Below are 17,230 nucleotides of genomic sequence, written 5' to 3' on the forward strand. Positions count from 1 at the left end.
TTGGAAGTGTTGAAGGGGCCAGTATTACCACTAGGGCTGGGTATCGCAATTCGATACTTTTATGGCGTAGTCGATCAAATTGCTTCAATACAGCATTAAAAAATGCTGTGGTATCGCAATTTTGTATGGAGTGACACTGTGTCAAATTTCAATACCTAAGTAGTTAATCTCAGTGTCAGTGAGCCAATAAGCATGTTTGTTCCAAGATATAACATTTCTTCTGCTCAACCACAATCCAAAATCATCCAAAATGTAACAAAATCTCAGATTGGCTCGCACGGCACACGGCCACACACATACCTGTGGTTTGGTATCGGTATAGAATCCCAGGTTAGGTTAGGTATCAGTATTGGCACCGGTATCAAACATTTTCAAACGATACCCAGCCCTAAGGTCAGTGTAATTACCACTAAAGATACAGAATGAATGCTGGGGGTCGACAGCCAGGCGACACGTTTGACCTCCTACCTCATAGTCTGTGGTGATGTGTATGGCTCCATCATACAGACCCTCCAGTGCCTTGGCCACCAGGGTCACTCTGAAGGCTGCATAGTAGCCAGAGGTTAGTATCACCTTGTAGAAACACATACAAACATACAGTATAAGGCCATGTCCCCACGTATATATGGATCTTTTGCCAAACGCACATTTTATTCCACGATTGGGCCTCTCATCCACACGTAAAGGGTGTTTTCAGAGACATAAACGGAGACTTTCTTAAACGCATTTTAAAGTGAAGATTTTCCAAAATATCCGTTCAGTGGATCCGTGCAGCCACTGTAAACGCATAGTCTAGATAAACGATGACGCCACAGCTCACTACGCATGCTCAGACTGTTGTTCCATCCATGGCAATACAATAGGCGCCCATAGCCTTGAAGCGCACAGAGGCAATAAGATGGACAGCGCCTGGTGCTGAAATGACAGACAGAAATAGCATGTAGTTTCTTCCCCCTCGAATGTATATATTTTCTCTTATTGGTCTCTGCCTCTTAAGCAGTACTGTATATTTGTATATCTTGTATATCATTCATGAATGTCTAGATGTAACAGCTACTGTATACTCCAGTGCCGACAGATTCGGCCATCAGATGCTGCTTGCGTGTAATAGGGATGTATCTGTTATTTAGTTATACTGGACATTTTCGTTTACATAAGTAGATTTTTCGTTTCTGTTTATTTATTAAGTTAATATAAAGTTTTTGAGGTTGTTAAACACACGCTTTTGATTTATTTAAGTGGCGAGTGGCGTTTTTTTCTCGAGAGATATCATACAATGTCATGTTGAGACCTTGAGATCACAATATCGCGATTCCGAAACAAAATAAGGCAAGGCATTATCACAAACTGTAGCAAAGATATTTAATGTTTTGCTAAACATGTCTAGTTTTGCGCCCTGCTTCAGTTAAAAGCCAAATTGCATTCTAAATTCAGTTAATAGACTCGCGACAGAAGAGGTCTGCACCTGATGCGCTCTGATGTTGCGGATAGTTGAGGATGTTGGCATCACACGTGAGTGGTCCCAGAATGACCTAATAATAACTTAACATTATTAGTTGAATAGTTACTGTACAGGAATTACAGGAATCATTTGAATATGTGAGTTACGTGAATATAGCTTGCCCGTGGACACAGACATTCATACGCATTAACAGCTCGACATATTTGGTCGACGTTCTCCTGTGTCTTGGTCGTCTTGTACTGTAGAGTTACACTCAGCAGAAACTCCACCTCGTCATCTGTCCATAGAAAGGAATCACGTTTTGCTGTCTGTTTTGCCATAACTTCTTTTTTTGAGAGGTTTTTCTGTCACTACAGGATTTCAATTTGTAGTTGCCGGCACCAATGAAAATCAGCTCACTACGCATGCTCAGACTGTGGCGGGCCGTAATAATATCTTGCCCGTCAGATTGTTTGGCGAATATTACTTTACTATTTCTCTAATATATATCAGACCGACTATGTCTTAACAGAGAAACTACCACCACCTAAAACATCCTTATTACACCTTGTTTTATCCATATAGGCAGTAGCGCTTTGAAGTAATAATAACTTCGGTGGACAGCGCCTGCGTGCTGAAATGTCATTCAAACTATCCTCATACTTATATATGCGACGACAGCACGTGAACAGTACAATGCAATTAGTGAATGTCTTGTTGTAATTAGTATATATATAGTTTGTGATAAGGACTCGCCATATTTAGTTTCAGAATCCGTTGAATACATTGTCATTGTATCTCTCCGTCGCCCAGTGCACAGAAGTAAAGCATTAAATCGTGACATATCTAGATTGGTTGTTTACTCTGGACTGCATCTAATCCACCGCTATATCTATCTATTTATTATCTACTGTATGTAGTATGTCAATATAGCCAATGGAAATGCTAGGAATGGTGAAGTGGGCTGGGTGGACAATTCCTATCATTTCTCTGTCGTCCTGACCGCTCGTACCACCATGGTATTTGGGGTATCGCTTATCGCCACCTGCTGGCCCGCATGCTTGTTGGAGCAATTCATATGCGTTTATGTGTTTGTGTCTGGATGGAGTTTTTTTTTTAAACACTGTGGTGTGGACAGGGATTTTATTTTAAACGGAGCCTGAGAATATCCGTTTGGCAAAAGATCCATATACGTGAGGACATGGCCTAAGGTTACATTTGCTCTTGCCTAGAGCAAGTTTACATAATAGTGACTTTGGCTTGTTGTATCAGTGGGAAATACAAGCCAAAGTCACTTATCCTTTATGTGAAAACAGACAAATTATCATTTGTTTCCCTGTTATCCGTTCAATTGGGATACTTGGGGCGCTTTCACACCTGCCTTCAACCTGTTTAGTTTGGTTGAATCAAACCATGGCTCGTTAACCCTCTTGGTTTGGGCAGGTGTGTGAACACAGCAATCACACTCCATTGCAGCACCAAAACAACCGGACGAGACCTTGTTGAACAATTTGTTTGTGGTGAGAACCTGATCAGACTCAAATACAGGAAGTGAACCAAAAAAAACAGTGCATTGTGGGTTGACGGGTGAGTGGACACATTTATGGCGCACTGGGGATCAACATTGAGTCGGGTAGTAGCAGGCGGGAGAAATATCTTGTGGACAGACGTGGTCCAATGAAGAGGTGAAAGCCCTGATCGAAATATAGTCCGACGATCACATGACACAGTTGCTCATGGTCACGTACAAAAACAACAAAGTGTTCAAATTATGTTATAATTGAATTGCTAGGAACACCAAAGCAAAACCAGAAACCCCAAGACTGCAAAAACGTGGTGTCGCTCTGTTACTTCTGAGACCAGGAAGTGTCGGCGAGTTTCACTCAGATATTCTGTCCAATAGACGAGCGACCTGCTTTCGACAGCATGACATTTGTTTACAGTGTTTGGTGTGCTTGACAGTGCAGTGTGAACACTAACCAAACCAAATGAAAAATGCAACAATGTTGCAACTTTGTTTTTTGCCCTTTTTTCCCCAGAGTGAATTACAGAAAAAAAAATTACTGACATAATTAATGATTTGCAAAAACTTCAGTTAACAAACATGGCCCACCTCCCACTATCCTAACAATCATCCTAACCTATAGTAGTGTTTCCCTTACATAGACTTGTTTCTGGCGGCCCACCACAATATCAAACAGGCCCACCACAATATCAAACAGGCCCACCACAATATCAAACAGGCCCACCACGACATTAAACAGGCCCACCACGACATTAAACAGGCCCACCACGACATTAAACAGGCCCACCACAACATCAAACAGGCCCACCACAATATCACATTAATGTTCACTCAAGCTGCATGCCGCCGATGAGAAGCTCTTACTGTTCTGTGGTGGGCGGCTGAAGTGTTCTGCAGCTCTCGGATGCGATTCAGAGCCGCAGTCCTGTTCCCTCTGTCCGTCTTCAGCAGCTCCATGGACAGACTGTCTCCTGTCACCAGCCAGGACTTGATCTCCAGCTGAAACACACACACACACACAAGGGGTTAGGAAAGACAACAGCATCTGCTAAAGTGAGGACATTGTGGCCGGTCTTTGCTTTAAAATAGGCCGTTTTAGGATTACAGGTTGGATTTAGCGTTAGGGTTAGGTTAATGTGGGGGGGTTAGGAAATGAATGTTATCAATGAAATTTAGGTAATAGGTAATAAGTATAGAAATACGTGTGTGTGAGTGAGTGAGTGAGTGAGTGAGTGAGTGAGTGAGACAGACAGAGTATGAGTGTGTGTGTATGGAACAGAGGTGTGTGTGTGAGAGAGTGAGAGAGTGAGAGAGAGAGTGAGAGAGAGAGAAACAAGAGTATGAGTATGGAACAGAATGTTTGTGTGTGCTAGTTCATTAACGATACTTTTTAAACGTATCGTGGATATCGTGATGTTTTGCCCTCGCGTTAGAGGCTGCCACGGCTGAGATGAGACTAAATGCTTTCCTCTCCCTCTCGCCGTTCCCTCTCGTAGAAAAAAAGTCAGTCACACACACACTTGCCCAAATTACGTCATCTACACGCACATACACGCACGCAAGCGCACACACCAAGCCAGAGACAGAGGGGCGGTGGCTCTGTGCCACAAGATGAGTGACCAAGGCGAAAACGAAAGCGAGGACTCCGTAGAATTAATTCCAAAAAAGGGTTCTACATCAGTGATATGGACCTGGTTCGGCTACACGCGAACAGACGTGAGTCAAAGCACCATTCTGTGCAAACTTTGTAAAGCTAAAGTCGGGGCAACGGGAGGAAACACTACCAATATGCCGAAAGTATTAAGTTGCGCGGTAGCCCTACTACCTCGAGTGTTTTAAAACCACAGCCAAAACAGACGACGCTAACTACATAATTTGCCAGCAGCAGCATCCCTTATGACAAGAAGAGCAAGCGATGGAGGGAGATCACAGATGCGGTAACGTTCGACATAGGAAAGGACATGGTTCCATTGACAACCGTGGAAAAGACAGCGGAGCCAATGTTGTCAAAGCCTTGGCTTTGAACAAGTGGACTCGACTCCAGTGTTTTGGGCACAGGCTTCACCTGGCCATTGGTAAGGAAAGGACATGGTTCCATTGACAACCGTGGAAAAGACAGCGGAGCCAATGTTGTCAAAGCCTTGGCTTTGAACAAGTGGACTCGACTCCAGTGTTTTGGGCACAGGCTTCACCTGGCCATTGGTAAGTGGAATAGTTCATATAAATCTATGCAAAAGCATTCGATTACCAGTTATAAGCTACTAGTTTGTAGATTTACATAAAAAATATCAGTATTTATATCTAATGTAACAATTAAAGAAATTAGTCGTCATGTGTGAGTGTGGTCGTTCATTTATTTTTAAACAGTCAAAGTTTTTTAATAAGATAAGTACTATGTATGCCCTCTGTTATATTTGCCCTACAATAAATAGTTACAATATATAATCTAATAATCTAAATCTAATCTAATATACCGGTATAATCTAAAGAAACGAAAGGCTAAAATGCTAAATATATAATCTAATAATCCAATAATCTAAATCTAATATATAATATAAAAATGCTAAATGCATGAGTCTTTTGTCTTTAATGTTAGCTTGCAAACTCAAATACTGTCTTGGTAAGCCTCATAATGAATTGTTTGGGGAAAAAAAGGTCAGAAAATATCGTGATATCATATTTAGGCCATATCGCCCAGCCCTAGTGCGTACACGTGTCAGCAGAACAGGTGACCTGCCAGGAGTAAGGTGTGTTAGGTGACAGGTGTACATGCATGTAAAGCAGCGGTTCTCAAACTACGGGTTGCGACCCAAATTGGGGTCGTGGGTAGGTGACAGTGGGGTCGCGCATTGGCAATTTTTTTTTTTAATGTTCTGGCAACATATTTTGCCTAAATATGCCTCGTTTTATAAATGTGCATTGATAACATAGCGCTGTAATAAAATATTCTAATAAATATGCATGATCAAGTTCAACAACGTGTGCTTTTATTTTGATATTCCTTAATTCCATGTTGAAATTACGCGATGTGTGTGTGTGTGAGTGTGAGTGTGTGTGTGTGTGTGTGTGTGTGTGTGTGTGTGTGTGTGTGTGTGTGTGTGTGTGTGTGTGTGTGTGTGTGTGTGTGTGTGTGTGTGTGTGTACGTACGTGTACGTGTGCGTGTGTGTGTGTGTGCGCGCTACACACTCACCTCTATGGGATTACTGTTGACCACCACAAAAACTATGCTGCTGGTGTCTGTCACGCTGCGGACTCCAAAGTCCAGGAGGTTCTCCCTCAGACTGGGAGAGAGGACCAGCGGCTGTTCACACCAGAGCACATGGGACAACCGCTACGTTAGTCTAAAAACTCCAATAAGAATGTTTAACCTGATGATTCCAAACACTCCAAATCATCAAAAGATAAATTAATTAATCAATAATCTATTTTGGGGGAAGCAATACTTTTATTCCACACCTTTCTTTTATTTTATTTTTTTTTTATCTTTTTCCTCCTCCTTTTTCCTCCGATTTTCTCCCATCCCAATGTTAGTCGTTATGCCAATTCCCAATCCCCTTCCTGGTCGCTGCGCACTTACCCCCCCCCCAGTCGGTCTGGGAGAGTGGAGGCTATCACGTGCTTCCTCCGACACACGTCTAGCCAATCAACCGCTTCTTTTCACCTGGCAGCGCGGACTCTCACTGAGAGGGTGTAACGTGTGGAAGGATCACACTACCCCCCTTAGATCCTATCCGCGCTGAGCAGGCGCCCCGACCGAACTGTAGGAGTCGCTGTTTACAATGACCCGGACCCACCCCTCCAGCTTTCCCACCCTCTAATACTGCCAATTGTATTAGTGTGAACGGCCAGCCAAGCTGGTGACAACGCCGGGAGCTGGATTCGAACAGGCGAATCCAGCGTCTCCGGCGTTGGTGACGAACGCCATCTCCACTACGCCACCTGACCGCCTATTCCACACCTTTCTAAAAGCTGTGGATTTATTATATTTTTCAAAAAATCATTACTCTACATAAATCTTTTTGCTATAGCACCTTTAAAGTACTTTTTCTTTTCTTTTTTGTTTTACAATTTTAAAAACAGCCATTAGGAAGTATGTCCCAGTGTGTAGCGTGTACCTCTAGGAAGCCTGTGTACGCCCGGACGGGCAGGTGGAACTTGGAGGCGTTTGTGATGAGCAGGATGTTGCTGTCGATGTGAATGGAGGGTCGGACCGGCCGGAACAGGAGGGAGAAGATGTAGCGGGACTGGTGAGGAGGGATGAGGATAGGAGCACTGAAGTTCTGCACCTGAAATCAAAACACACCAAGCTACTTACTTACTAAAATAATCTGAATCTATATAGAAAAATGTATAAAATAAATAAGCATGACATGAGAGAAAAATGGCTGCCATGTGAATATGGTCAACAATATGTAGTAGATTTGACTAACTCTTGCCACAAGGGCCAATACTAGACAAGTCATTACAAGTCAAATATATATATTTTTTAAACGTTTGTTTACATTAGTAATGTATGTAAAATGTTGAAAGTAAAACAGGCCTACAGTATCCGATTTACAACAGATTAAGCAATGTCCAAAAAGCTTATTTTCCCAAAGACAAATCTAACTCAAACATTTATGTGAATAACCCCAATATTTATTTGGTAAAATTAATTCCGTATTGGGGCTTTAAATGATAGTTCAGAGTGACCTCGGTCAACCCCCTCTTCTGCAGCACCGTCACTCACATTGAACATGGTTTTAGCCTCTTCAGGCAGAGAAATGTTGTGTATTTGGATAGCGAAGTTGAAGGTGTTGGTGAGGAATATGGGTGTGTCCACTGGGTCAACGGGACTGTCTCTGATGTGGAACAGGGTGGCTGTGTGGTCAAACCCCAGGTAGCTTCAATACAAGAGGCCAAATTAAAAAGAGATTGTTAAAAACTATTTATTTTAACCCTAGCCCTATTTCCTACATACCAGTGTTGTTGATCAGTAGAGTCCTTTCTCAACACAATACATACAGTTCAAACAAAGTAAATGGTGTCAAGTTCCTGTCTGTTCCAAGCGCTTGTACAGACGGGAGCTTGACCCCATTGACTTTGCATTCGTTTTTTGGCTAATAGCTGGAGCTAGTATGAGGAACAGCATGGATTGTGAAAGGATTCTACTGATCAACAACATCAGTGGTTAAACCATACTGTTTTACCCATACTGTATGAAGTTTGGACTTTGTTGCCTATACTCAATGTATTCCTGCCTACTGCCTTCACTGTCTTATAGGAATCATAACTACCCACTTCAAACAATCTACCCATATAACTCTGTATGATAGCATGTATAATAATGCTGTATATACCATATATTCATATTTATCATATAAATATTTATTCACATCTGTCTGAATATACCTGCATATAATCCTTTTTACATACCTGTATATAATATATCTGTATATATCCGTATCTACTCTTACTACTTACACCGCTGGCCAGTATGACTTACTACCATAGTGCTTTTATACCTGTATCACTGTACATACATAATTACTCAGTAGTACTAATTTATATAGTTGAATCACTTATACATTGTACTGCTGCATTTGCAAACCCTCTTTTCATTGTACTGTACTTGTGACATTGTACTGTACATCTTAATCTAATCTAATCTAAATAGGGCTAGGGTTCCAAAACATCAGAGCTATCCCTTTAATTTCAAGGGATGGAACAGAATATTAATGAAGAAATTCATAAAAAATACGATGTGATCAAGTATGAACAACTGTTTGCAATATGCATGCGTATTTATTTACTGATGGTACGTTATTATTAATATTATTGATATATGGTTTCAGTAGAAGTCACTTACCCTTCTAAAACATCTGCCTGGTATGGGATTTCAAGTTTAGAGTAAGTCTTTTCTTTCGCCTTCACCGTTATTTTACCTGAAAACTGATATGGTCTTCGTGCTTTTGAAGCTGCAATGAAAAGGAGAGCAGAAATCCAGATTCACTGCATGAGAATGCAAGGTAAGCCCTATAAGAGCAACATATAAAAAGAAGCCATAGAAACGACAGGTTATGTATATAACCTAGTTATATGAGTACTGGCTAAGCGTCCCGCTCTTAAGCCATACCGAGATATACCTCATCTCATGTACCTATTGTACTCCATCAACGAAAAAAGCAAATACACCCACCACCTGCCAGGCACCGCCCCTATAGTGGCGTACTATAAAGTACTAGGCGTGGTCACCACTCACTCTTCCTCGGAAAAAAACGTTTCCAGGAAAAGATTCCCCAAGGGAACTCATGGCACGCTAAGAGCGGGACACTTAGCCAGTACTCATATAACTAGGTTATATACATAACCTGTCGTTATATAGCGTACTTGCATTGCGTCCCGCTCTTAAGCCATACCGAGATATGGGGTAGAGCGGACGCGAGGCCCGACAGATGCACCCCCTGAGGACCCGTAAGCCCACATCAAGGGGAAAGGGGAGTCCCGTCACCCCATCCTTCCTAACGAAGAGGGGGCGCAGTCAACTCCACCCGAGTGCGAACAAGAGGGAACTAGAACCCCTTGAACACACAGCACAGGCGGAACCATGTGTGACCCAACACACTGTGGCCCATACCCACACACCCCTGCTACCCCACCAAAGGACGGGAAGCAGGAGAGGCCACAGACCCCAGAACCGCCTGGGAGACAGAACCCCCGGTCATGTCCATGAGGTAAAACCTTACGAAGGGACCCGGGGAGGACCATGAAGCTGCAGCACAGATGTCCTCCACCGAGGCCCCACCCAGCAGAGCGGCAGAGGCCGCCACCCCACGAGTGGAGTGCGCCCTGACGCCCCCAGGGGGATCCAGCCCGGCCAACGAAGCGCCGTTTCGATAGTGCCTTACCGGCACGAGAACCACCGTGACAGAAAAAAAACTGATTGGTAACCCTGAGGTCCTGAGTACGGCTGAGGTAAATACCCAAAGCACGGACCGGACATGACAGGTGAAGGCCCGCCTCCAACTCACTAGCGTGAGGAGGCGGATGAAATGCCTGAACCACAATATCCCTGGAGCGGAAGGAACTCCGGATATTTTTAGGCACGAAGGCAGGATTAGACCGCAGAGTGGCACCACAATCGGAACGAAAAGACAGGCACTCTGGTCGTACCGAAAGAGCACAGAGCTCACCCACGCGTTTAGCGGAGGTGACGGCCAGCAAGAACGCGGTCTTGAACGACAGCCGTCCCAACGGCGCTTGCTCAAGAGGCTCAAACGGGGCCAAGGACAACCGACCGAGGACCAAAACCAAGATCCCAACTCGGAGCCAAAGAGCGTTGTACCGGCTTAACGCGTTGAGCGCCAAGCAGGAAACGCTTCACAAGAGGGTGGCTGAACAAAACATCACCCTCAAATCCCTCATGATAGGAGGATATAGCTGCTGCATATACCCTCACCGTCGAAACCGACAGTCTATCAAGGAGAGACTGGAGGTAAACAAGGACAGCATCCAGGGGGCAGGAGACTGGGTCCCGGCCCCCCGCCTTACACCACTCTTGGAACATACGCCATCTGCCCGCGTAAAGCGCGACAGTGGAGGGAGCATGCGCATTCCGGATGGTATCAACCACAGAAGGGTCCATCCTCTCCAGACTTACCCTCTCACCAGCCACACCATCAGACATTGGCCAAACACCGGGTACTGAAACAGTGACCAGTGTGCTTGAGAGAGGGCCGTCGCCGACCAAGGAATAACCCATGGCGGAGCGACCAGTAGCTGGATCAAGACCGGGAACCACACTGCCGTGCCCCGGTCTGGCGCGACCAGGATCACCGTCCTGCGCTCCCTCCGTATCCGCTCCAACAGCTGACTCAACAGCTGTAGAGGAGGAAAGGCGTAAAAAAGGCCGGGCTGCCATGGAAAGATCGAGAAGGCATCCACCCCCAAGGGGGGATGATCTGCCCGACTGACCGAGAACCACAAGGGGCACTTGTGAGAGCGTCGGCTCGCAAACAGATCCACTGAAGCCTCCCCGAAGCGATCCCAGATCTGCCTGACTATATCGTGGCGCAGTTCCCACTCGTCGTGACGAGGACCGCCCAGAGACATCACATCTGCGCCCACATTCTGCATACCAGGGATGTGGAGCGCCCTCAGACTGCGCAGCCTGCGAGATGCCCATAGCCAGAGTTCGACCGCCGCCCGGTGCAGGCGGATGGATCGAGTCCCACCCTGCCTGTTGATATACGCCGCTGCCGTCATACTGTCCGTTCTGACCAGAACGTGCTCGCCTACCACCAGGTGGTCGAACCGTTTGAGGACCAGGAGGGCCGCCTTCAATTCCAACACATTGATGTGTAGGGTAGACGGGGCAGCACGGACCGTCCAGCTGCCCCCCACTGCGTTGGTCCGACACGTCCCTCCCCAACCCGTGAGAGAAGCGTCGGTGAATACCGTGACGTGTGAGCGCCCGCTGCTCATGGGGACCCCAATGGTGAGGATACCCAGCTTCCTCCAATAGGCGAGATCTCCCCATATCGACAAAGGAACCGTCAACCGTTTCCATTTGTCCCTCACCGGATCTATTCCCAGACTGAAGAACCACCTCTGTATCCTCCTCATGAAGAGGAGGCCAAGAGGAACCACCGTGTGAGCAGATGCCATCATACCGAGCAGGCGCATCACTTGCAGCGCCGTGACCGTCCCTCCCAGACGGAAACCCAGAGCGTGTGTAGGATAGACACCCTCCGTTGCGCCGAGAGGGTTACAATCATGGGCCTTGACCTCAACGTCAAGCCCAAGTACTCCACCTGTTGACTGGGAAGAGGCGTACTCTTCTTCCAGTTCACAGCAAAACCCAGCCTGGTGAGGAATTCCACCACCAGCCTGGTATGAGACCTGGCAACCTCCTCCGACCAGCTGAGGAGTAGAATGTCGTCGAGATAGAATAGAACCCGTATTCCCCGACGACGTAGAGGCTCCAGCGCAGTCGCTACGCACTTGGTGAATGTGCGGGGAGCCAGAGAATAGCCGAACAGCAACCTCTGGTACTCGTACGCTACGCCCTGAACAGGAACCGTAGGAACTTACTGTGAGGAGGGAATATCGGGATGTGAAAATACGCATCCTTCAGGTCTATGGAGGTGAACCAGTCTCCCCTTCTGACAGCAAGCAGCAGGAGTTTGACGGTCAACATTCTGAATGGTCTCGCTACAGACGATTGAACGCGAACAGATCCAGTATAGGTCTGACCCCTCCCGTTTTTTTTGGGCACCAGAAAATAACGGGAGTAGACGCCCGACATCGCGTCCTCTCTCGGGACCACGACTATAGCCTGCTTCGCCAACAGAGATCGAATCTCGTCGGCCAGGGCTGTCACTGCTTCTGACCCCGACAATAGGGTCTGCACCAAACCTGAAAACGGAGGGTGGGGTTGTGCGAACTGCAAAACAAGCCCCTCCCTCAACGTTCTCTCTATCCACCCCTCCAAACGGCATTCTTGTCGCCATATGTGAAAATAATCCCACAGCGCACCCGCCGTCAACTGACGCTGGGCCGCAAGGAACAGTGGATAGGTGGCCCGGTCCCTCCCGCTGTGCGACGCACTCAAGGGGGGACCCCGACAGAAAGGGCCAGTTTGATACGGGAGAAGCTGCCATCAAACTGGTTGACACACACACCCCCCCTGAACACCCCTCTAGCGCATGCTGAGGAGTTGTTCCACAGCTAGACATGCAAGGCGTGAGGACCCCATGGGCTCCTACACGCCGTAGCCCTGCAGTGATATTGCTATCACCCAAATCACGCTTGCCTCTTCTTTGCAGACCACTGCCGCTCTCACGGGAGTGGGAGGCATCAGCGTGATACCCCGCCTGGCAAAGGCGAGGCTGGGGTAACCCTTGCTGAGCATTCAACCGAAGAGGCCTCGAGTCCCCCTGCTGACCACTGTAAATAGTGGCAGCCGTAACACCAGGCTCACCCATCACACAACGTGTGGTGCAGGAGCCACGTGACAGCACAACATTCTCACGGACAGACCCAGGCTCAGCCATCAACTGGGTGTCAGCTCCTGTCCCCATGAGAAGCGAAAAGTGGGGCTGCATGCGCTTCAAAGAAGGTTCGCGGCCCGCAGCCAAAGGAAAACGATCAGAGCCCCGCTTCCGTGGGTAACGGAGAGAGGATTGAACGGGGAGCGGGCTGCTCGCGGCAGAATGACGACGGCTTGTTTGTTCCAAGCCGAATACACCCAAAATGGCCGATCCCTCGGCCGCCAAGGCTGTCGGCCTTGTGGATCCCTGTTGACTCTCCGACCAGGGTACCACGAAGATTCCAGGGGTAAGCAAACCTCCGGTAAGCATTCAACATTACGCAATTTCTCTAATCTTTTCATAGCACTAGTTACATAGGGCGACTTGCAGCCGCTATGATGGAAACGAAAATAGAGGAAGAGTGAGTGGTGACCACGCCTAGTACTTTATAGTACGCCACTATAGGGGCGGGGCCTGGCAGGTGGTGGGTGTATTTGCTTTTTTCGTTGATGAGTACAATAGGTACATGAGATGAGGTATATCTCGGTATGGCTTAAGAGCGGGACGCGATGCAAGTACGCTATATAACTGCATCCTAAAACAGTGTAAGGGAGTGGAAATTCCCAATGGCAGATTCAGCATGTAGACCTGGCAAGGTGTGGTCAGTGCCAGGTAATGAGCATTTAGCAATTTTGCTAGATGTCGCACTAGAGCACCAGCATGTCATTTATTCAATCGGGTGCATTCCACGTGGGGGAATGGGAAGTAGGGACAAAATACATGCAAACAACAACATTCATTTTGGACCAGCCAAAAATTCATTAATCAATACATTTAGGGGGAAAAGGAATAATTTTATTCTGCACCTTTCTAAAAGCTCTGTGGATGTATTCTTTAAAAAATGTAAAGTATTACTCTACATAACGTTTTTTTATCTATAAGACCTTTAAATTTGTTCACAATCGCAAGTTTCCCCCTCATATTTCACCTTACATTTGCTCCCAACATTCTGGGTTTTAAATTGAATGGGACAAGATAAGCAGCAGTGGGTATATAATGTGACTTTTATAAGGGGTTGATTTATTTTGCACATCATCTCACACACATCCAGCAACTCTACACAGTTTTGAACACATTCCTTTAGTTTGAATATGGCCACCAGTGATGTCATCGGGAACATTGAGTCCTTGTGTTGTGTTCATTACAGCTCCATGCAATTATAAGGTAGCAGTCCCTAGAAGACAAGATATTGCTATTTTTCCATCTACATCATTTCATGGTGCTGTAACTTTTTTTAATAAAAAAAAGAACTCACCATCAAAACTAATACTTGCAACTTTGGTATAGCGACTCTCTCCTGCTTTTAGCGTGATCGCTTTGAAATCTACTGTGACTGCTTCATTTGATGGCGTCGTCCGTATGCTCTGTAAGCCAGGAAATACAGGATTACCTCACACACAGACACACACACACAAGACAAGGACCCAGTCGGGCTCATAGACCTACAATTCAAACAGCACTAAACTACTTACTGTAATTGGAACATCTTTTGTTCCTGAATTTAAAAGATGTAGATTCAACTGTTTTGGGCGATCTGAAACACAAACCCGATTGCAGGAGGGGGGGGGGGGGGGAGGGAGGGGGAGAGAGTGAGATTGTTTGTGTGTGTGAGATATTAGTGAAGGATATTTGGAGAATGTACTGTAACTCTTAGCCATGTTGTAAGGCTTGTAGGATTCCATGTTGTAAGGCTTGTAGGATTACATACCTTGCGATCGTAGTGTACCAAAGTCGAGCATCTCTGTTGAGGAGTATATACCAGGTGCTACAACACGTGCAAAAGAAAAGGACAAAACATAAAGACTATTTAGAGACGAAAGGTCGACAAATGTACTGATTAAGCACATTAATGCATCGTCGCTAACAGCACTAATACACCAGCGAACCACGCCTTTATGCAAAGCTATGTAAGCTAGATAAAGCCATACTGACATTAGGTGATAAAATAAAAAACACAAGTCACACCAACAGTAGGAGAGTACTTCCAAAACACAAGCCACACTGACAGTAGGGGAGTACTTCCAAAACATAAGCCACACTGACAGTAGGCGAGTAGTTCAAAAACGCCAGCCAGGCACACTGACAGTAGGTGATGTAACCTGATGAGAAGGCCTACAGTAGGTGACACACCTGATGTTACCTCCACCTCCACGGGGAGGATGATGAACTGGTCTTCGTTGGGGGCGTTCGTTTTGATTCTGATGAAAGCCGTGTGGTTGTCTACATCTCGTGAGGAGAAGCTGGCTCTCATTACCCCCTTGGTCTCGAATGGGGGAATCTCCTACAGGGAAAAGCAAGCATGAGTGATCATGACTCAATTCTCATGGACCCCTTTTCACAACATTCAGACGCATCATAGATGGGTTAAAACACAGCTGCAGATAATGAGATTAATAATGAGACCGCTCCATTAACGCATACCAGTGCTCCAGCATGGACAATACCAGTTACGTAACATTAGCAATATGATTTCACGTAAGTTTGAATGTCAACCCTCAATTATCTGTCTTATTACTCTCTGTGGTTGGCCATGCTGGCATACTGCGTTTTTGTTGCCTCTGGCGTCTACTCATTTAATCTTACTGAGGGTTCAGCCGGTCACGACAAGTGCTACAGTGCCATATGGAAATGGAGCGGAAACAACGGTCACCCCTGTCAAACACCAGCATGGTGCTGGGGCAGGTTTTCAAGTGGACCCAAACTGTGACTGTTGGGAGGTATCCATATTTGATTTGACAGTAACTATGACAACTTCCATCGCCTATTGCCACACAACAAATATCTGTTACTGAATGGTGTAGGTGTTCATAATAATAATAATAAATAACCTAAAACTAACCCATAATTTTCCAGTGCCTCCCTGTTGACCAGTGGGCAGCTCTAGATGCAAGTCGCCACCGCTGGAATACATCTCCACAACCTGGGAGGAAACAGCATACTCAACCGTCACCAGCACTATTTCACCTAATGTCAAATCTATTTCAAAACAGAAAGTATACCGTATTCAAACCAAATCATCAGACAATTTGAGCGCCAACTACCTGCAGTGGTTCACTGTGTGGGTTGTGGATGTTTATTAATGGCGAGAAGCTGCCGTTTACTGGGACTCTGGCCCCTATAAAGGGCCGTAGTCTGTAGGGGTTTGGGATGCCAACCCCGAAAACCTGCAGGACGAGAGACGAGAGCAGAATGTTAGGCTCATCAGGTTTTCTCGCCAATAAGCATCCGATGTGACGGCAGAATCAAGATCGTTTATTTTTGGTTCTGTACCTGGTATGTAAACATTCCATGATGTGACGTATTAATAAATAAAGTATTTTCTACATTTCCCACCACGCGGGCAAGAAACACAACATCAAATGACGTGTTCCCTCCTGGTGGAATTATCTGTTGAAGAAAAAGAGAGAAAAACATGTTTTTGACACAATATGAAACCTCTTCCATAACTGGTCCTGTTCAAATTTAACCGACCAAGCTTACTTCAACTTCTCTATACCTCTACTACACCAAAAACACTGGAGGAAAGTGAGGGAGTTAGATTCAGTCATAGGCTATTCTAAGAAGTGAATAACCTCTTAATATGTTCACAACACAACTCGATGACAACTGACTTTAAACATGAATGGTTCTGTAAATTCCGACACCAGCGGAAACTAGAAGCCATTACCTATCCAGGGGTACCAAGAACACCAACCTATACCTATGCCAGGTTGTTGAACATTGGTCGGAAGTTTGCTATGCACAATTTTCCAACAGGAACTTTTTATTATTGTTGTTTTTATTAATGTTTTTTTTGCCTGACCATGCTGTGGCCCAATAAATGCTATAGGCCCTATAGTATACGGTATCAACCTCAACTAATGTCTAAGGTTTATAGAATTCATCCCAAGGTTTCCGGAATGGGATCCTTGTTCATGTAACTGAATGCTAAGAAGCAGCCTTGAAGGCCTAGGCCATTGATGCAGTCTCTGGTCCATCAGCCTAAAACCTATTGAAACTACTACAAATACAGTGCATTGTTGTTGAGCAAGTACAAACTCTTCCAGGGCTGCGGGGCACGAGTGCAATTTCAGCCTCTATATTCCATGTTTAAAATTACATGGCTTCTAAATCTTCCACATAGGGGCCTCAAAAAGGCCTATTTCTGTAATAGCCATAACGCTATCCCTGCCCAGTAACAGTCATTCAGACAA

At 45.6% G+C, this 17,230-nt stretch overlaps 1 protein-coding gene across 3 annotated transcripts in view; it reads right to left on the reverse strand.

Moving 5' to 3' along the window:
• tmem131 (transmembrane protein 131) overlaps window positions 1-17,230 on the reverse strand; it is an 86,528-nt gene that overhangs the window by 49,248 nt on the left and 20,050 nt on the right. For all 3 annotated transcript variants that reach the window (XM_084309238.1, XM_084309237.1, XM_084309236.1), the window contains exons 6-18: window positions 16,308-16,424; window positions 16,079-16,201; window positions 15,877-15,957; window positions 15,168-15,318; window positions 14,746-14,802; window positions 14,510-14,571; window positions 14,293-14,401; window positions 8,816-8,924; window positions 7,697-7,850; window positions 7,083-7,253; window positions 6,158-6,268; window positions 3,831-3,965; window positions 469-573 (exon numbers count right to left, since the gene is read on the reverse strand). In XM_084309238.1, the coding sequence (XP_084165364.1) occupies window positions 469-573; window positions 3,831-3,965; window positions 6,158-6,268; window positions 7,083-7,253; window positions 7,697-7,850; window positions 8,816-8,924; window positions 14,293-14,401; window positions 14,510-14,571; window positions 14,746-14,802; window positions 15,168-15,318; window positions 15,877-15,957; window positions 16,079-16,201; window positions 16,308-16,424 (1,485 nt within the window). The remainder of the gene's footprint in view (window positions 1-468; window positions 574-3,830; window positions 3,966-6,157; window positions 6,269-7,082; window positions 7,254-7,696; window positions 7,851-8,815; window positions 8,925-14,292; window positions 14,402-14,509; window positions 14,572-14,745; window positions 14,803-15,167; window positions 15,319-15,876; window positions 15,958-16,078; window positions 16,202-16,307; window positions 16,425-17,230) is intronic.

Source organism: Notolepis coatsorum, assembly GCF_963971535.1.
Source record: "Notolepis coatsorum genome assembly, chromosome: 2".
Taxonomy (NCBI): Eukaryota; Metazoa; Chordata; class Actinopteri; order Aulopiformes; family Paralepididae; genus Notolepis; species Notolepis coatsorum.